At 41.7% G+C, this 21,115-nt stretch overlaps 2 protein-coding genes across 8 annotated transcripts in view; one reads left to right on the top strand and one right to left on the bottom strand.

Annotated features, from left to right (window-relative positions):
• The window catches only part of DNMBP (dynamin binding protein), a 105,256-nt gene extending 102,815 nt beyond the window's left edge, over nt 1-2,441 (top strand). For 5 of the 7 annotated variants that reach the window (XM_045878603.3, XM_045878605.2, XM_045878601.2 and 2 more), the window contains one exon: nt 416-2,058. In XM_045878603.3, the coding sequence (XP_045734559.1) occupies nt 416-601 (186 nt within the window). In that variant the 3' untranslated portion in view covers nt 602-2,058. Of the gene's footprint in view, nt 1-415; nt 2,059-2,223 lie in introns of those variants that run through there. The other 2 variants (XM_054508334.2, XM_045878606.2) reach the window with 2 other exon arrangements.
• Nucleotides 2,442-20,804: 18,363 nt separating this feature from the next.
• The window catches only part of ABCC2 (ATP binding cassette subfamily C member 2), a 57,019-nt gene continuing 56,708 nt past the window's right edge, over nt 20,805-21,115 (bottom strand). The window contains exon 31 of the mRNA XM_045878609.3: nt 20,805-20,934. Coding sequence (XP_045734565.2) covers nt 20,805-20,934 — 130 coding nt within the window. The remainder of the gene's footprint in view (nt 20,935-21,115) is intronic.

Here is a 21,115-nt window from a genome sequence, read left to right as displayed (position 1 = left end):
TTAGTTAAAATTAAATAAAATTTGGGGCGCCTGGGTGGCTCAGTCGTTAAGCGTCTGCCTTCGGCTCAGGTCATGATCCCAGCGTCCTGGGATCAAGCCCCGCATGGGGCTCCCTGCTCCACGGGAAGCCTGCTTCTCGCTCTCCTACTCCCCCTGCTTGTGTTCCCTCTCTCGCTGTGTCTCTCTCTGTCAAAAAATAAATAAAATCTTAAAAAAAAATTAAATAAAAGTTAAAGTTAAGTGCCTCATTCTTCCTGGCCATACTTCAAGTGCTTGATAGCCACATGTGGCTAGAGGCTGCCATATTGGGTAGCGCAGGCATAGAACATTCCTATCACCATATAGGAAGTTCTGCTGGACAGTATTGCTCCAAGCAGTTTCCTGTTTCCCAACTCACTTTCTCTCCCTCCCACAGGTCTATTTTGCTGTCTATACCTTCAAGGCACGGAACCCAAATGAGCTGAGTGTGTTAGCCAATCAGAGACTCAAGATCCTGGAGTTTAAAGATGTTACGGGAAATACAGAGTGGTGGTTAGCCGAAGTTAATGGGAAGAAAGGCTATGTTCCATCCAATTATATCCGCAAAACTGAATATACCTGAGCCTATTCCCTCTCCCGTTTAACCTTGCTGCCTTCACTTCCTTCTGCTGAAGGGTTCTGGTGGCCCTCCAAGAGGGCACCTGCTCCTGGGACACCGGCCCCGTCTGCATTGTTTAACCAACCACGGCACGGCACAGGGCACAGGATGAGTCTTGTTTCCTGACATTGGGTTGTCAACTTTGATGCTCACTAGACTTTCTAGAATTTTAAATGGACCCTGGGGCTTGTGAATGATTCTGTGACCATGAGAAGAAAGGCAAGTCTTGGGTCAGCCTTTGGAAATGAGAAATTTCCAATGGGAAGACCAGTATCGGATATATGCTGGAAGCTGTGCTCCAGCATGAGAAGATGTTGGCGTGGGTTGTACCATACTGAGTTTGGGGCAGTCCCATGCTCCATGAAACTGACTTGGATGAAGAGAATTTTCTGGGAGCCCTTTTAGACTGCGCCTCTGCACGTGGCAAGAAGTTTGTTGAGAATGTACCAAATCTGGTGTTTCAACGCTTCAGTGTTTGGCACACATTCACACATACACACCCACCCCTAATTTCTAAAAGTCCCTAAAACACTATCATCTGTAATCTTATTTATTTCAAATATTGCATTTCCAGATCGGCTAGGCAAAATTCAATAGCGTTCTCTTTTTTAAAAGTGTTTAGGGTCTTTACTTCCCTTCAGTCTTTCTATGAATGGGTCTCTTCCCTTTGAGGTTTACAACCTTCTGCCCCTTTCTAACAGTCACCTCTGCTTTATCGAGTCCGTGTGTGATGTCTTCTGGCCCTTCACCTGCAACCCAATAACTGATAGCTTTTCCTAGGAGAACAAGATCAGAGCTCCAGCCACCCCATGGAAAGAGCTCGCCCTACAGTAAGCTGAAACCAATCTGGCCTGGTGGAAGATGGGATGCCTTTCTCCTTCATCCACACTACTGTCCACAGATGCAGAAAGCATAATGCTCGTGTATTGTGTGAGTGAGAAGCAGTCCCAGAGGTAGCTTATCCAAGACTTGGAAATCAGCATTTTCTGTTTCACTACTAACCTCCATGCTTCAGGGACCGTAGTCTAAGCCAAACAGATCCTAAAGTGCCTGCTCGTCCCTCCCTCTTGCCTCAGGAAGATCTTCGCTAATCCTTACACAAAGAATCTCCCCCTGAAAATTCTATTTAAGCAGGGCTCTTATTCTTAAGGTCTTCCCCAGATATGAAGCCTACCTTGGAATAGAAAACTATGAATTTTGCCTTAAGAAAGTGAATTAAGAACACCTTACAGCCCCTGCTCCTTCAAGTGCACCTTTGGTCTTAAAATCCTGATGAGCGGGGAGACACCTGTGGGACCCCTTAGCCCTGTGTGTCTGCGGGTTGGTCAAAAGGCAGCAACGCGAGTCTCCTGTGAACAGTGTTTATATTTAGAGATGTTTATATTTAAGTAGTTATTTTATAAATAAAGGCATTTCTAAGGGCCATGAGTATGTTTTCTTGATTTCCGTCCACGTGTTTAGCTTGAACCTTATCGGATTTCTGAGGGTACCTTTTGGACAATTCAAAAACGATGGTAAGAAAATAGGGGAGGCTAACTGAAGAAATTCAAGTCAAAAATTCATTTTGTCAAATATAATTTCAACAGAATGACTGTCCCCTCAAAAGATGCCTATGCTGCAGGTGGTTGCCTGTGTATCTTCAGCTGTTTTATACTATAAAAATCCTAGCACAACGGAAGAACTGAAGGCTCTAAACTGGAGTCCCTACAAGGTAAGTACTTTGCTGGTACCACAGAGGTGGAAACTGATGCCCTAGAGGTGAAGTAACAAGGCCTGGAGTAGCTGCTGGGTGGGGGTGAGATCGGGAGGGGGAGAAGTAGCAGGAGCCCTGGCCGTTGTGGGGAGGCGGGGGGGGGGACTGTGAAGCAACTGCCTGATACTGTGAAGGGGGAGAAAACATGACAGAATAGGTGGACTCTGAGGAAAAGAAATTTATCGATCAGCCAGGCCAACTCTTATTTTATGGACGAGGACAATGGGATCTAGTGACATTGTGACTTCCTCGAGCCACACATCAAGTTTTTGATGGATCCTGAATTGAAACTTGGGTCTCGGGTTTTCTGGCTGAGTCTTTCCACCTTGTTCTGGAGCCAGACTGTCTGGCTTCAGACACTTACGAGCTTTGTGACTTGGGCAACTTACCCAACCTATTCTTCAGCTTCCTCATCTAGAGGAGATAGTCGTACCACCAGCACCGTGGGTTGTTGTATGGATTGAATGAGTTAGTACGTGGAGAGTGCTAGAACACTGCCTGATGCAGAGTAATAAATTGGCGAGCCTTGAGGTCCAAGTCAAGGAATTTAGATTTGATGAGTCTGGTAATAAGAAACTGGTAGGTTCTTAAATGGATTGCCTGTTTTAGGAAAGCTAAATGTTAACAGGATGATTGAGAGGAAGGACAGATCAAAGGCAGGAAAATCTAATTAGTTGGAAAAAAGTTAACTGCTTTGGGCATCAGATTGCTTGAGAGTGGAAAAAAGCATCCTATAAATACTATGAAATTGAAGAAATGGGATCACTGGCAAAAGGGAGGTCACTGGGGTGGGAGCGGGTTTATGTTTTAAACACTAGATGTCTGCTTGTCTTGCACCTGCAAGTGTGGCCTTCAGCCCAGTGGCAAAACTATAACCTGGGAGCTGCTGGAAACGCAGGCCCCTCCCGGGCATCCCAGGGCTCAAGATCCTGATATGATTTGTGTGTACATCAAAGTTTGAGAACCATCTGTCAAGGCAATTTTTTTTTTTTTTTAAAGATTTTATTTACTTGCTTGAGAGAGAGAGAGACGGAGAGGGAGAAGCAGACTCCCTGCTAAGCATGGAGCCGGATGTGGGACTCGATCCCAGGACCCTGAGATCATGACCCGAGCTGAAGAGGTGAACGTAGATGCTTAACTGAGCCACCCAGGTGCCCCCAAGGCAATTTTTTAAATGGAACTTTCTACTGTCAGAATTACAAAACCCATGGAAGGAAAGGGTATCAGATGTTTCAGACACAATAGAAGGAAATGTTATTGAAGAAAATTTCTAAATCCGATTTGTCTGGTTGCTTCATCTTGTGAATTTTCTCCCTTTCCTGCCTGGAAGTAGCTGTTCAGTTGTGCTTTTATCCAAGAGTCCTAGGAGAACGGAGCAGTGGTGGGGATAGCCATCTATAAAGTCTAGATTTCTGGCTTTCATCTCAAGATTATTGTGAGAACCAAATAAGATGACACATGTAAATTTTTGTGCAGTGTGAACTCTAGGAGTACATGGTTCTAATAAGGGTTGAATTTTGTGTCACCCTGTTTTAATTAGTTGCAAAGCTAGGACTCTGCTTATGTGGGTTTTGTTTCAGGATCAGGAATACAAACCGGCCCTAGAAGAACACAGTTGTTTCACGTGGAGAACCTTAGCCCAGAGGACCAAGAAACGTCAAGATGTATACACATCATTCTAAATCCTCTCTCTAGTTGCCACAGCTGGTACAACTGGGGATTTTAAGCTCTTCTGCCTATTAAGACATTGTACTGATGGAGTTTTTACTGTTACACTGTTTACTGTTTGTTGGGTACAGCAGAGCTCTTGCTTTATCTCACCCAGCCCACTGGAATCTTCTTGCAGTTGTTACTGAAGATGATTAATAGTATTTTGCCTGTATCAAGAAGGGAGTGTTCAACAACAAATTGGGGGCCTTGCAAGTTACATAGGGCTATCTATTCCTTCATACCCCTCCGAGGTGACCCTCAAAGAGAAAGGAGCCAATTTAGTGTCTTCCCAGAGGTAAGTTCTGGTAGCGTGGTGGGAGGGAGCGAATGTTCTGGATAGGGCAATGGCGGGCTGTTCATTCAGGAAACGTTGATTGGGAGCAGGGAGACGCATGGGAATGCTCTGCAGACCTAGACCATGGTATAAGGCACTGCCTGTGTAGCGCTGTGCCTAGCTGTCCCTGAGACCCCGAGGTTCAGCTCCAAACCTTTCCCCTGGCAGCCACTCCTCAGGTTAGGATCGGGGATGCTGAGAGGGACTGCCGATCCATCCACAGCCTCCTCTTGTCATTGGAATTACCATGTCTCACTTTAACAAGGGACCTTCCTACAACCTCTCAGCGGAGATCAAGAAAAGATAACCTCCCAAAAATGATGAAGCTGAGTAAGACCTTCGCAGTTTGCTAGAAGGGATGACAGGCATGAGCATTGAAACCCATTTTCAGCAGGGCTAAAAGGATGGTATAGTCCTCTACAAATTCAAACAACAGGATTTATTGAAGATCATGAATTATTAAACCAACTTCAGTTGGAGAATATTGGCAATTCTGTCAGAGCTACTTGGACTTTGGGTAGTGTATGTTTCCCACTGTTGCTACAACAAATTACTACAATCTGTGGCCTAAAACAACACAAATTTATTATCTTACAATTCTGGAGGTCAAAAGTTCAAAATCAGCCTCACGGGGCTAGAGTCACCGTGTCAGGAGGGCTGGTTCCTGCTGGAGGCTCCAGGAGAGAATCTATTTCCTTGTCCTTTCCAGCTTCTAGAAGCTGCCTACATTGGCTTATGGCCCCTTTCTCCAGCATCAAAGCCAAAAGAATAGTGTCTCCCAATGTCTCCGTCATCACATCATCTTCATTCTAACTGTGACCCTCCTGCCTCTCTCGTGGGGATCCTTTTGATGACATTGGGCCCATGTGCATAAGGTCACCTCAATATCCTTAATCACATCCGCAAAGTCCCTTCTGCTATGTAAGGTAAATAAATCCTCATGGGTTTTGAGGGTTAGGACATGCATATCTTTGGGGACCATTATTCTATCTGCTGCAGGTATAAAGCCACGTGATATTGTTGAGGCAAATGATCTTTTTGAATGGAAACATGATCCAGTTTAAGCTATACTGGTGATTCTGGAATAGGGGTCAGCAGACCTTTCCTGTAAAAGGCCAGATGGTAAATATTCTAGACTTTGCAGGCCATACAGTCTGTCACAACTCCTCAGCTCTGCCATTGTAACCCCAAAGCAGGCATAGATAATAAACAAGTGAGCACGGCTGGGTTTCAGTAAGTCTTCATTTACAAAACAGCCAGCCAGAGTTGGCCCTTGAGCCATACCCCTACTCTTAAGTCTGGCTAAAACAAAAGGATTTGCGTCAACCATTAACATTGAAGTTAAGTATGCAGGAAAATGAGACCTTTTGATGAAGGAAAATGAAAAGCTAGCAAAAGCGTAATTGGTTTACAGATTGGAACTAACGTATCAGCCAGGCAGATATTTATGGGGCTAGGAGGTGTCTTTATGATACCAGGATGTAAACCATGACAAACCAGATCACAGTTTACCCGCAGCTGGGTGCTCACAACAAGAGAGCCAACAGGCAACGTTGTTAGCACCAGGTTTGGGAGAGAAATCTCTGTCTAGATGTACAATCAATGGATAACTTGACAATCTCTACAGAAGGAATCTGTTTCCCAGAGAGGAGTGAGTGGCTATGAGCTTAAGCAGCAGTGGCCCAAAGATTGCTGCTCCTACAGAGCCCGTCATTTGCAGCGGAAGCCAAGAAGAGGGTAAGTGGACCTGAAATCCGAGACCGTGGTTGTCGGGAAGAATAGAGGCTATCACAGGACCAAGGTGACTAACCAATAGGGTGGCCAAGGCCTTGATTGAAGAAAGGAGCTCGCATATTAGTTCATTTCTAAGTTCAGTAAAAACCAAACTAGTCTTTAGTAATTTTTCTTTTCTTCCTGAAACTTTATTTTTCTGCCCATTTTACCTAAAAGAAATCCTGCCTTTACATATACCCCTTTTTTACTTTTTGCAACTTCTTTCCTAAGTGGCTGCTTTTCCACTTGCAGCTGTTAAACACTACAGCATAATGTATAACTTGCCTATGAAGTAAAAAGGAATACCACGGAAATGGACTGCTTCTTATAGCCAATTCCTTTATGCATTTTTACAGTCTTTTACTCTCATATCTTCAAGCATCATAAAGCCTTTTATTTTTTAATTTTTATTCCGGTATAGTTAACATACAGTATTATTATAGTTTCAGGCGTAAACTGTAGTGATTCAGCAGTTCTGTACATTTCCTCAGTGATCATCATGGCAAGTGTGCTCTTCATCTTCGTCTATTTCACCCCCCCCCCCCATCCATCTGCCTTCTGGGAACAAACCATCAGTTGGTTTTCTTAAGAATCTGTTTCTTGGTTTGCTTTGTTAATTTGGTTATTCTTACATATAAAGATTTTTAATTGACTGCGCATGAGCACAAGCAGGGGGGAGCGGCAGGAAGAGGGAGAAGCAGGCTCCCCACTGAGCAGGGAGCCCGATGCGGGGCTCCATCCCAGGACTCTGGGATCATGACCTGAGCCGAAGGCAGATGCTCAACCTATTGAGCCACCCAGGTGCCCCTGTTCAGTTGGTTCTTAAATTCCACATAAGAGTGAAATCATATGGTATTTGTCTTTCTCCGATTGACTTATTTCACTTAACGTTATATTCTCCAGCTCCATCCATGTTGTTGCAAATAGTAAGATTTCATTCTTTTTTATGGCTGGGATAATGTTCCATTGTGTATATACACCACATCTTCTTTATCCATTCACCAGTCGATGGACATTTGGGCTGCTTCCATAATTTGGCTATTGTAAAGCTGCAATAAACATAGGGGTGCACATATCCCTCTGAATTTGTGTTTTTGTATTTTTTGGATAAATACCCAGTAGTGGAATTTCCTGGATCATATGATAATTCTATTTTTAACTTTTTGAGGAGCCTCCATACTGTTTTTCACAGTGGCCGCACCAGTTTGCATTCCCACCAACAGTGCAAGAGGATTCCTTTTTCTCCACATCCTCACCATCACTTGTTTCTTGTTTTTGATTTTAGCCCTTCTGACAGGTGTGAGGTGATCTCATTGTGGTTTTGATTTACGTTCCCCTGATGATGATATTAAATATCTTTTCATGTGTCTGTTGACCATCTGTGTGTTGTCTTTGGAGAAATGTCTGTTCATGTCTTCTGCCGTTTTTAATTGGATTATTTGGGTTTTTTTGATGTTGAGTTGTATAAGTTCTTTATATATTTTGGATACTAATCTCTTATTGGATTTGTGATATGCAAATATCTTCTCCCATTCAGTAAGTTGTCTTTCAGTTTTGTTGACTGTTTCCTTTGCTGGGCAGAAGCTTTTTCTTCTGGCATAGTCCCAATAGTTTATAGTTTGCTTTTTTTCCTCTTGCCTCAGGAGACATATCTAGAAAAATGTTGCTGCAGCTGATGCCAGAGAAATTACTGCTTGTGTTCTCTTCTAGGATTTTTATGGTTTCAGGTCTCACATTTATGTCTTTAATTCATTTTGAGTTTATTTTTGTATATGTGTGAGAAAGTGGTCCAGTTTTCTCAACACCATTTGTTGAACAGACTTTTTCCCATTGTGTATTCTTCCTTTATTCAAGATTAATTGAGCATATAATCATGGATTTATTTCTGGGTTCTCTGTTCTGTTCTGTGGATCCTATGTCTATTTTTGTGCCTGTACCATACTGTTTTGATTACTACAGCTTTGTAGTGTATCTTTTTTAAAATAAATCTTTATTTTTTTAAAGATTTTATTTATCAGTGAGAGAGCACACAAGCAGGGGGAGCGGCAGGTAGAGGGAGAAGCAGGCTCCCCAGTGAGCAGGGAGCCCGATGTGGGGCTCGATCCCAGGACTCTGGGATCATGACCTGAGCCGAAGGCAGACACTTAACCAACTGAGACACCTAGGCTTCCCTGTAGTATATCTTGAAATCTGGGACTGTGATACCTCCAGTTTTGTTCTTTTTCAAGACTGCTTTGGCTATTCCGGGTCTTTTGTGGTTCTATACAAATTTTAGGATTGTTTTTTCTAGTTCTGTGTAAAATGCTGTTGGTATTTTGATAGGGATTACATTAAATCTGTAGATTGCTTTTGGTAGTATGGACACTTTAACCATATGAGCATGGAATATCTTTCCATTTGTTTGTGTCATCTTCAATTTCTTTCACCAGTGTTTTGTAGTTTTCAGAGTACAGGTCTTTTACTTCCTTGGTTAAGTTTATTCCTGGGTATTTTATTATTTTTGAGGCAATTGTAAATGGGATTGGGGTCTTTTTGCATTTTTTCCCTTGTTTTGTTTTTTTAATTTTTTAATTTAAATTTAATTAACAGATAGTGTATTATTAGTTTCAGAGGTAGAGTTTAGTGATTCATCAGTTGCATATAACCAGTACTCATTACATCAGGTGCCCTCCCTAATGCCCATCACCCATTCCCCCCCCCCTCCTCTCCAGCAGCCCTCAGTTTGTTTCCTATAGTTAAAGAGTCCCTTATGGTTTGTCTCCCTCTCTGATTTTGTCTTATTTTTCCCTCCCTTCCTCTGTGCTCTTCTATTTTGTTTCTTAAATTCCACATATGAGTGAGATCATATGATAATTGGCTTTCTCTGACTTATTTCACTTAGCGTAATACCTTTAGTTCCATCCATGTCATTGCAAACAGTTAAGATTTTATTTTTTGGTGGCTAATATTCCATTATATATATATGTGCCACATCTTCTTTATCCATTCATCTGTCGATGGACATCTGGGCTCTTTCCACAGTTTGGCTATTGTGGACATTGCTGCTATAAATGTTGTGGGTGCAGGTGCCCCTTCAGATCACTATGTTTTTATCTTTTGGGTAAATACCTATTAGTGCAATTGCTTGGTCATAGGGTAGCTCTATTTTTAACTTTTTGAGGAACCTCCATACTGTTTTCCAGAGTGTCTGTACCAACTTGCATTCCCACCAGCAGTGTAAGAGGGTTCCCCTTTCTCCGCATCCTCACCAACATCTGTTGTTTTCTGACTTGTTAATTTTAGCCATTCTGACCCATGTGAGGTAGTATCTCATTGTGGTTTTGATTTGTATTTCTCTGATGCTGAGTGATGTTGAATGTTTTTTTCATGTGTCTGTTGGCTATTTGGATGTCTTCTTTGGAGAAATGTCTGTTCATGTCTTCTGCACATTTCTTGACTGGATTATTTGGTTTTTGGGTGTTAGATTGGATTGTTTCTCTTTTTGCTACTTCATTATTAGTGTATAGAAATGCAACGGATTTATGTATATTGATTTTGTATCCTTCAAGCTTTCTGAATTCACTTATCAGTCCTAGAAGGGTGTGTGTGTGTGTGTGTGTGTATGTGTGAAGTCTTTAGGATTTTCTATATATAGTATCATGCCATCTGCAAGTAGTGAAAGTTTTCCTTCTTCCTTACTGATTTGGATGCCTTTTATTTCTTTTTGTGATCTGTTGTTGTGGCTAGGACTTCCAGGACTATGTTGAATAAAAGTGGTGAGTAAACATACTTGTTTTGTTCCTGACCTTACGGGAAAAGCTCTCAGTTTCTCCCCATTGAGTATGTTTGCTGTGGGTTTTTCATATATTGCCTTTATTATGTTGAAGTATGTTCCCTCTAAACCTACTTTGTTGAGGGTTTTTATCGTGAATAGATGTACTTTGCCAAATGCTTTTTCTGCATCTATTAAAATGATCCTATGGTTTTTATCCTTTCTTTTGTTGATGGGATGTATCATGTTGATTGATTTGTGAATATTGAACCACCCTTGCATCCTGGAAATAAATCCCACTTGATCGTGGTGAACGATTTTTTCAATGTATTGTTGGATTTGGTTTGCTAACATTCTGTTTAAAATTTTTGCATCTACATTCATCAGAGATATTGGCCTGTAGCTCTTTTTTGTAGTAGCTTGTCTTTATCTGGTTTTGGTATCAGGGTAAAGCTGGCCTCTTAGAATGAATTTGGAAGCTTTCTTTCCTCTTCTGTTTTTTGGAATAGTTTGAGAAGAGTAGGTATTAACTCTTCTTTAAATGTTTGGTAAAATTCACTTGTGAAACCATCCGGTCCTGGACTTTTGTTTGTTGGGAGTTTATTACTGACTCAATTTCACTGCTGGTAATGGGTCTGTTCATATTTTCTCTTTCTTTCCTTATTCAATTTTGGGAGCTCATATGTTTCTAGGAATTTATCCAGCTCTTCTAGGTTGTTAATTTGCTGACATACAATTTTTCGTAATATTCTCTTATAATCCTTTATTTCTGTGGTGTTGGCTTTTTCTCCTCTTTCATTTATGATTTTTTTTTTTATGAGTCTGGCTAAAGGTTTATCAATTTTCTTGATTTTGGGCCATTGTTCTATTTTCACTTGTCTCCATGTATTTTATTTCCTCTTTGACTTCTTGGTTGAACCATTCATTGTTTAGTAGCATGTTATTTAATTTCCATGTATTTGTGCTCTTTCCAGATTTTTTCTTGTGGTTGATTTCTAGTTTCATAGTGTTGTGGTTAGAAAAGATGCACAGTATGACGTTGATCTTTTTGAATTTGTTGAGACTTGTTTTATGGCCCAATATGTGATTGTTTTGGAGAATGATCCATGTACACAGAATGTATATTCTGATGTTTTAGGATGGAATGTTCTCAATATATCTGTGCAATCCCTCTGGTCCTATGTGTCATTCAAAGCCACTATTTCCTTGGTGGTTTTCTGTTTGGGTGATCTGTCCATCTGTGCAAGTGTGGTGTTAAAGTCATGATCAATGTGCATTTGTGATTAAATGTGTTCTCATCCTATGACCTAAATGGAACAAATTTCTTCAGAGAGTATTTCAAAAGGCACTTATACAAAACTAGCCTGCAAAAACTTGAGGTTTGATTGGTGTGTTTATTCCTCCTCTTTGTGCCAATGTATCAACGTGGAGTTACTTTTCTTTCCCTATTGCTGCACTGTTAGCACACATTTTTCCCATTGTGCTTTTTATGAAGATTTTCTGAACATTGGAAAAAATGTACTTGCTATATTCTAGCCACTAGAGATCCAAAAAATATGAAACTGTTCTTGTTTTCAAGAGGTTCACAGCTTAGTGAGGGAGACCCAAACAGAAAATTATCTGACAAAGTGATATAGTAATAATAAATTAGCTGGGGAGTATTTTTAGTTGTAAACAACAGCCCCAATTCTGGTAAACTTAAGCAGAAAGGAAGTTTTCAAATGATAGCAGGTAGCTCACTGACTCTCTGGGAGAATAAGAAAGCCCTATTTGAAGTCTTTGAACCCAGGAATGATGCTCAGTATCACACAATATCACTGGCCCCCTGGTGCTAGAAACCCCACCAATGGAGAATAGCTGTGACTGTCACAGCTATCAGCAGATGTCCCTGCCTCTGTGTCCCCAGCATCTGAATCAAAGTCTGGTTCTGGTGTATCTGATTAAAGGAAAGACTTTTATAGGCAGAAGGAAATGGGACAAGGAAGTTGTACTAGCAATAAGCAGATTGGTTGTGACAAGGTCACCTTCCTTTAGGGGACACAGGGGCCTGTCAAGCAGATTACCTCAGTAGTGTTGACCAGGGAATTCCAGATTGACTGGTTTAAGATTCCATTCCTGGGAAAGGCTGAAACTATAAAGTAGGTATTAAGTCTCAGTTTGTTGGCATGAGGCTTAGCATAAGTGACCCCATTTTGGGCTTGTTATCTCTTTCTTTAACAGGAATTAGAAGAAATGTGATTGGACCAGATGTTTGGGAGCTCTGTTATACCATACTCTGGACTGCCACTGAATGAAGGGTTTAAACAGAAGAGTAACCTGGTCAGTTTTGCATATTTGATCACTCTAATAGCCATGGATGGATATATTTAAGAAAAACAACACAAGATGCAGAGATACCTATGCCCTTAGATGTTATGAGAACCTGAATTGTAGCAAAAGGGTTGGGGGTAAAGAAATAAAACCAGAAGGGCCTGGTGGTCTATGTGATCTGAGAAGAAAAAGTTAAGAGTGATGCCCAGGGTTTTCATTTTGTAGGACTGAGTGGACAATGAGGTCATCACTGGAGGTAAGAAGTAGAGGAAAAATCTTTTGAGTGGAAGGAGTAGAAGGGTGTGTCAAAGTAGGATGAGTTGAGTGTCAGACGCCTGAAGGATATCCAGGTAAGAATATCTGCAGGCAGTTGAATATATGAATGTCATAATTGGATGAGAGGAAGGGGCTAGAAATGAGAATCAGAGAAACTGGAAGGTCAAGGACCAAAACATAGGAATATCTTAATGCTTCAAGGGCAAGTGAAAGAAGGGGACCTTCAGGAAGGAAAGTAGGAAAGAGCAATCATATTATAAGTGGCCCAGAGTGGGGATTCAGTTATGCAGGGTCTGGGCCAACAAGATTTGAAATGGGAGGAGTCATCACCAAAGTTTTAGATCCAGGCTCGTTCTGGTTTCCACCACCATCACTGGATGTCTTAGTCATCACTTCTGAGAAAAGAATGACCTTTACCTTCTCTTTATTTGCATCAGTAGGAGTAGGTAGGTCAAAACCCCTCCGCTATTGAAGGAAAAAAAAAATCAGCAAATTGGTTTCCAGTCCTGGCTCTCCCAGAAACACCCATGTTTTGACTTTGGATATTCTAACCTTCCTCAGGCATGTGCTTATCTGAAAAATAAGAGGTTCTATCCACAGGTTCTATCAGTTAGTTGGGTTAGTCAGGAGACAGAAACCATTCATTATTTTAACAGAACCATATAAAGAATTAAGTAGGCACTGAAGAAAGGGCCAAAGGAAAATAAGTATCAGAGAGCTAGCACCTGCCGGAAGCAACCGCCGCCCAGAAGGCACACTGCTCGAGTCTCTGAGGAGTACGATGACCCTGGTTCCAGGAGTACAGGACAAACTGAAATCCGAGCTGCTGCCTGTATGCTCGGGTGATGCTGCTGGGAGCAGAGCAAAACAGGACAAATCCCTTCCTCATCCAGCCTCGCAGCTATTGTACTCTTCCTACAGGAACTTTTGGTCTCGGAGCATCTCAACAGCTAAAATGATGAATAAAGGAAAATATAATTTCATCACTGAAATGGAAGTAAAGAATATACTGAACCCAAAGTAATGGGACACAAAAAACCCTGGAAGATAAGAAGAGTCAAAGCTTAGGGAGACTTCTGAAGCCTGAAGACTTTGACCTTTGTTGACATACAGGATGCCAAGGCAAGAGATAAAGCCAATGCCTGTCAAGATAAAGAGTGTAACAGGAGACCCTCCGATAAACCTGGACATGGAAGCTATATAAACCTTTATCTGCAATATATAGGTAAATGAGGAATAAACCCCACCCTGCAGAAGGAGTCAACAAGGCAATGTGTCTATCTCCAACTTGACACTAGGTCAAGGGGAGGAATCTCCCTTCAGAATTTGTAAACCACAAGTTGGTTCTTGTGCCAGATTATGGTCTGAAACCCCTAGTGGAGAATTTAATTCAAATTGGTTCTGGGTAATGCCCCCAAGGGACAGGCAAAAGCTTTCCCAGGAGAACTCAGCTTTCAAAGAATACCCACAGATAAAATGCTAAGGAGAGTGAGCAGCTTATGGTCAAATTCACAAGGCACACAAGGAAATAAAACACCTTGAATACGAACCAGTGGAAACCTCAGTAGTAACCAGGGAAACATAAATTAAAACCTCAATGAGATAGCAATTCATACTCAACAGATTGACAAAAAGTGTAGTAAATTGGCATTACCTAGTATATGCATGTAGGCATGTGCATACCCCCCATTCCTTCCTTATAACCTAAAGAAACTCTTATACATGTATCTCATGTGTAATGTCCCTAGCAGTATTGTTCATAATAGGAGAAAAATCCCTAGAAATAACCCTACTGACCAACATTAAAATGGATATACTGTGGCATATCCACACATTGCCATACTGCAGAGGAGGAGAATGAACCAACCTCACTATGTGCATCAACATGGATGAATCTCAAAAATAATACTGAACAAAAGCCATATAAGAATACGTCAAAGGGGATGGAAAAGATGGCGGAGGAGTAGGGGACCCTATTTCAGCTGGTCCCCGGAATTGAGCTGGATATCTACCAGACCACTCTGAGCACCCACGACACCAACCTGAGATGTAAGAAGATCTGGATCTCTACAAGCAGAATATCACAGGCGGTTGGTTTTGAGGTACGAAGTGGGGAGCCGTGATTCCGCGGGCAGATATCGGACGGTAAACGGCAGCGGGATGCCTGGCCGTGGGGATCCTACACCACAGGTGAGCGACAGCCTCGCGTGCTGCGGAAGGGCACAGACTTGCAGACTGGTAGCATCAGGGAAAGGACTTTAGGGCAGCCCCCAGGGTGGAAACCCAGAGCGGCGGGGTTGCGCCTGCGAACTGCAGCCCCTGGGGCAGAAACCCGGAGCAGCGGGGGTGCGCGCGAACTGGGAGCGGCTGGCGGTTTTAGAAGCACAAAGGGCAGACACGTGCCCCGACCTGGAGGCAGGCCTGGGAGCACTGCGGAGGGGCGCACAACCCAGGACGCTGCAGTTTATGGCAGCACGGACAGAAACGGAGACGGTGTGGCCTGGAGAGCTCACTGAAGAACAGACTGCGGTCTCTCTGCTCTGAGGCAGAGGGTTGGAAACGGTCTCTTCTGCTCTGACTCATGGAAGAGACGCGGAAAGCCGCCAGGGAAAGCCGCCAGAGAACAAAAGCCCCAAACACTGATTCCCGCTGAGCCCATCCCCCGCCACAGGGGCACAGGGCAACTCCGCCCAAACAGGGTTGCCTGAGTAACAGCGTGGCAGGCCCCTCCCCCAGAAGACAGGATGGGAGAACAAGAGGTCAGCAACCCGAAGGTCCCAAGAAAACAGGTGCATCTTGCTTGGGTTCTGGTCAATAATTTGGACTCTATACATTCCCTCAAACACCCATCAACAGAATGACTAGGAGGAGGAGCCCCTGAAATAGAAAAGACTCAGAGATTATGACTTATGCTGCAGATTTACAAATGGATGCAGATATAACCAAGATGTCGGAGATGGAATTCAGGCTAGCAATTGTGAAGACAATGGCTAGAATGGAGAAATCAATTAATGGCAACATAGAGTCTCTAAGGGCAGAAATAAAAGGTGAATTGGCAGAACTTAAAAATGCTGTCAGTGAGATCCAATCCAATCTAGATAATCTAACAGCTAGGGTAACTGAGACAGAAGAGTGAATAAGCAACCTGGAAGACAATATAATAGATAAAAAGGGAAAAGAGGAGGCCAGGGAAAAACAACTCAGAATCCATGAAAATAGAATCAGAGAAATAAGTGACACCATGAAGCTTTCCAATGTCAGAATAATTGGAATCCCGGAGGGAGTGGAGAGAGAGAGAGGACTAGAAGATGTATTTGAGCAAATCGTAGCTGAGAACTTCCCTAATCTGGGGAATGAAACAAACATTCGAGTCCTAGAGGCAGAGAGGATGCCTCCTAAGATTAAGGAAAACAGGCCAACACCCTGGCATGTAATAGTAAAACTTGCAAATCTTAGAACCAAGGAAACCATCTTAAGGGCAGTTAGGGGGAAGAGATTCCTTATGTACAGAGGGAGGAACATCAGAATAACGTCAGACCTATCCACAGAGACCTGGCAAGCCAGAAAGGCCTGGCAAGACATATTCAGGGTACTAAATGAGAAGAACATGCAGCCAAGAATACTTTATCCAGCAAGGCTTTCATTTAAAATGGATGGAGAGATGCAGAGCTTCCATGACTGGCAGAAGCTGAAAGAATATGTGACCACTAAGCCGGCTCTGCAAGAAATATTAAGGGGGGTTCTATAAAAGGAGAAAGACCCCAAGAGTGATATACAACAGAAATATACAGGGACAATCTATAAAAACAACGTCTTCACAGGCAACATGATGACAATTAATTCATATCTTTCAATAATCACTCTCAACGTGGATGGCCTAAATGCTCCCATAAAACGGCACAGGGTTGCAGATTGGTTACAAAGACAGGACCCATCCATATGCTGTCTATAAGACACTCATTTTGAACCTAAAGATACATCCAGACTGAAAGTGAAGGGATGGAGATCCATCTTCCATGCCAGTGGACCTCAAAAGAAAGCTGGGGTAGCAATTCTTATATCAGACAAATTAGATTTTAAACTAAAGTCTGTAATTAGAGACACAGAAGGACACTATATCATTCTTAAAGGGTCTATCCAACAAGAAGATCTAACAATTGTAAATATCTGTGCCCCCAACATGGGAGCAGCCATCTATATAAGCTAACTGTTAACCAAAATAAAGAGTCATATTGGTAACAATACGTTAATTGTAGGAGACCTCAATACTCCACTCTCAGCAATGGACAGATCATCTAAGCAGAAAATCAACAAGGAAACAAGAGCTTTGAATGATACATTGGACCAGATGGACCTCATAGATATTTACAGAACATTCCACCCTAAAACAACAGAATACTCATTCTTCTCGAGCTCACATGGAACTTTCTCCAGAATAGACCATATTCTGGGTCACAAATCAGGTCTCAACTGATACCAAAAGACTGAGATTATTCCCTGCATATTCTCAGACCACAATGCTCTAAAACTGGAACTCAATCACAAGAAAAAATTTGGCAGAAATCCAAACACTTGGAAGCTAAAGACCACTCTGCTCAAGAATGTTTGGGTCAACCAAGAAATCAAAGAAGAACTTAAACAATTCATGGAAATCAATGAGAGCGAAAACACATCGGTCCAAAACCTATGGGATACTGCAAAGGCGGTCCTAAGGGGGAAATACATAGCCATCCAAGCCTCACTCAAAAAAATAGAAAAATCCCGAATTCACCAACTAACTCTACACCTTAAAGAACTAGAGAAAAAGCAACAAACGATGCCTAAGCCACGCATTAGAAGAGAAATAATTAAAATTAGAGCAGAAATCAATGAATTAGAAACCAGAAACACAGTAGATCAGATCAATGAAACTGGAAGTTGGTTCTTTGAAAGACTTAATAAGATTGATAAACCACTGGCCAGACTTATCCAAAAGAAAAGAGAAAGGACCCAAATTAATAAAATTATGAATGAAAGGGGACAGATCACGACTAACACCAAGGAAATAGAAACAATTATTAGAAATTATTATCAACAACTCTATGCCAATAAACTGAGCAATCTGGATGAAATGGAGGCCTTCCTGGGAACCTATAAGCTGCCAAGACTGAAACAGGAAGAAATTGACAACCTGAATAGGCCAATAACCAGTAACGAGATTGAAGCAGTGATCAAAAACCTCCCCAAAAACAAGAGTCTGGGGCCTGATGGATTCCCTGGGGAATTCTACCAAACATTCAAAGAAGAAATAATACCTATTCTACTGAAGCTGTTTCAAAAAATAGAAACAGAAGGAAAACTTCCAAACTCATTCTATGAGGCCAGCATTACCTTAATCCCCAAACCAGGCAAAGACCCCATCAAAAAGGAGAATTTCAGACTGATATCCCTGATGAATATGGATTCCAAAATCCTCAACAAAATCCTAGCTAATAGGATCCAACAATACATTAAAAGGATCATCCACCACGACCAAGTGGGATTTATCCCCGGGATGCAAGGGTGGTTCAACATTTGCAAATCAATCAATGTGATAGAACACATTAATAAGAGGAGGGAGAAGAACCATATGGTCCTCTCAATTGATGCAGAAAAAGCATTTGACAAAATACAACATCCTTTCCTGATTAAAGCTGTCCAGAGTATAGGGATAGAGGGAACATTCCTCAAGTTCATAAAATCCATCTATGAAAAACCCACAGCGAATATCATCCTCAATGGGGAAAAGCTGAGAGCCTTTCCCTTAAGATCAGGAACACATCAAGAGTGCCCACTCTCACCATGGTTGTTCAACATAGTACTAGAAGTCCTAGCAACAGCAATCAGACAACAAAAAGAAATAAAAGGTATTCAAGTTGGCAAAGAAGAAGTCAGACTCTCTCTTTTTGCAGACAACATGATAGTCTATGTGGAAAACCCAAAAGACTCCACCCCCAAATTACTAGAACTCATCCAGCAATTCAGTAATGTGGCAGGATACAAAACCACGCACAGAAATCAGTTGCTTTCTTATACACTAACAACGCAACTGTAGAAAGAGAAATTAGAGAAACGGTTCCATTTACAATAGCACAAACCATAAGATACCTCGGAATAAACCTAACCAAAGAGGTAAAGGACCTGTACTCTAGGAACTACAAAACACTCATGAAAGAAATTGAAGAAGACACAAAAAGATGGAAAAATATTCCATGCTCATGGATCGGAAGAATAAACATTGTTAAAATGTCTATGCTACCCAGAGCAATCTATACCTTTAATGCCATCCTGATCAAAATTCCAATGACATTTTTCAAAGTGCTGGAACAAACAATCCTAAAATTTGTATGGAATCAGAAAAGACCCCGAATCGCCAAGGAAATATTGAAAAAGAAAAACAGAGCTGGGGGCATCACGTTGCCCGATTTCAAGCTATATTACAAAGCGGTGATCACCAAGACAGCATGTTACTGGCACAAAAACAGACATACAGACCAATGGAACAGAATAGAGAACCCAGATATGGACCCTCAACTCTATGGTCAAATAATCTTTGACAAAGCACGAAAAAACATGCAATGGAAAAAAGACAGTCTCTTCAATAAATGGTGCTGGGAAAATTGGACGGCCACATGCGGAAGAATGAAACTCGACCATTCTCTAACACCATTCACAAAGATAAACTCAAAGTGGATGAAAGACCTCAATGTGAGACAGGAATCCATCAAAATCCTAGAGGAGAACATAGGCAGTAACCTCTTTGACATCGCCCACAGCAACTTCTTTCAAGACACATCTCCAAAAGCTAGTGAAACAAAAGCAAAAATGAACTTTTGGGACTTCATCAAGATAAAATGCTTCTGCACAGCAAAGGCAACAGTCAACAAAACAAAGAGGCAACCCACAAAATGGGAGAAGATATTTGCAAATGACACTACAGATAAAGGCTGGTATCCAAAATCTATAAAGAACTTCTCAAACTCAACACCCAAAAAACAAATAATCAAGTCAAAAAGTGGGCAGAAGATATGAAAAGACACTTCTCTGAAGAAGACATACAAATGGCGAACAGACACATGAAAAAATGTTCATCATCATTAGCCATCAGGGAAATCCAAATCAAAACCACACTGAGATACCACCTTACACCGGTTAGAATGGCAAAAATGGACAGGGAAAGAAACAACAAATGTTGGAAAGGATGTGGAGAAAGGCGAACTCTCTTACACTGTTGGTGGGAATGCAAGTTGGTACAGCCACTTTGGAAAACAGTGTGGAGGCTCCTCAAAAATTTAAAAATAGAGCTATCCTATGACCCAGCAATTGCACTCCTGGGTATTTACCCCAAAGACACAGATGTAGTGAAAAGAAGGGCCATATGCACCCCAATGTTCATAGCAGCAATGTCCGCAATAGCCAAACTGTGGAAAGAGCCGAGATGCCCTTCAACAGATGAATGGATAAAGAAGATGTGGTCCATATATACAATAGAATATTACTCAGCCATCAGAAAAGATGAATACCCAACTTTTACATCAACATGGATGGGACTGGAGGAGATTATGCTAAGTGAAATAAGTCAAGCAGAGAAAGTCAATTACCATATGGTTTCACTTATTTGTGGAACATAAGGAATAACATGGAGGACATTAGGAGAAGGAAAGGAAAAATGGGGGGGGGGGTGGAGGGAGAGATGAACCATGAGAGACTATGGACCTGATAAACAAACAGGATTTTAGAGGGGAGGGGGGAGGGGGGATTGGTTAGCCCGGTGATGGGTATTAAGGAGGGCACGTACTGCATGGAGCACTGGGTGTTATACGAAAACAATGGATCGTGGATCACTACATCAAAAACTAGTGATGTATTGTATGGTGACTAACATAACATAATAAAATTAAAAAAAAAAAAAGAATACGTCAAGTAGGAGTCAGGCCATTTACATAAATTTAAAATTTAAGATACAACTTGTTTAAGGGTATATACCAAGCAGTAAAACTAAAATGAAAAGCAAGAGGATATGATTATCACCAAATTCAGGATAGTAGCTATCTCTGGGAAGGTACGTAGGAAGGAGGTATAATCAAAGTGGGATCATCAAAGCAGGATTGGTGGGGGTCTACTGTAGCTGGATATAATAGGATCCTTCTTTAAATGTACATTTTACACACTTCTGTGTGATATCTCTCACAAAAAATAAGCAGTGATCCTCACAGTCCTTTCCAACCCATGGAACCTACTGTCAGAATGATGTGCTGTTCACACTTTCAATGCCAGCTTCTTTGGCCATCAAATAAAAGGGGCCTGAACTTCTCAGCAGGTCTTGAGGGCTGCCATACTCTACAATCTTCCCATTGTCTAGGACCATTATCCTGAAACAAAGGAGAAAGAAAGGTCTTAGCAGCATCTTAAATCTGGGCCTTTATAAGAACAACCAGGACTAAGTCGTGGTATATTCATTCATGAAAGGCTACAAAGCAGTGAGAACGAATGGACTGCAGCTGTCTGCATTAACATGGGTGTGTTCCATATATAATGCTGAAGAATCAAGTA

Source organism: Mirounga angustirostris, unplaced genomic scaffold (genome assembly GCF_029215605.1).
Source record: "Mirounga angustirostris isolate CCGP_5_RB_7025 unplaced genomic scaffold, mMirAng1.0.hap1 SCAF_6, whole genome shotgun sequence".
NCBI classification, from domain to species: domain Eukaryota; kingdom Metazoa; phylum Chordata; class Mammalia; order Carnivora; family Phocidae; genus Mirounga; species Mirounga angustirostris.
This window is presented reverse-complemented; position numbering and strand designations above follow the sequence as displayed.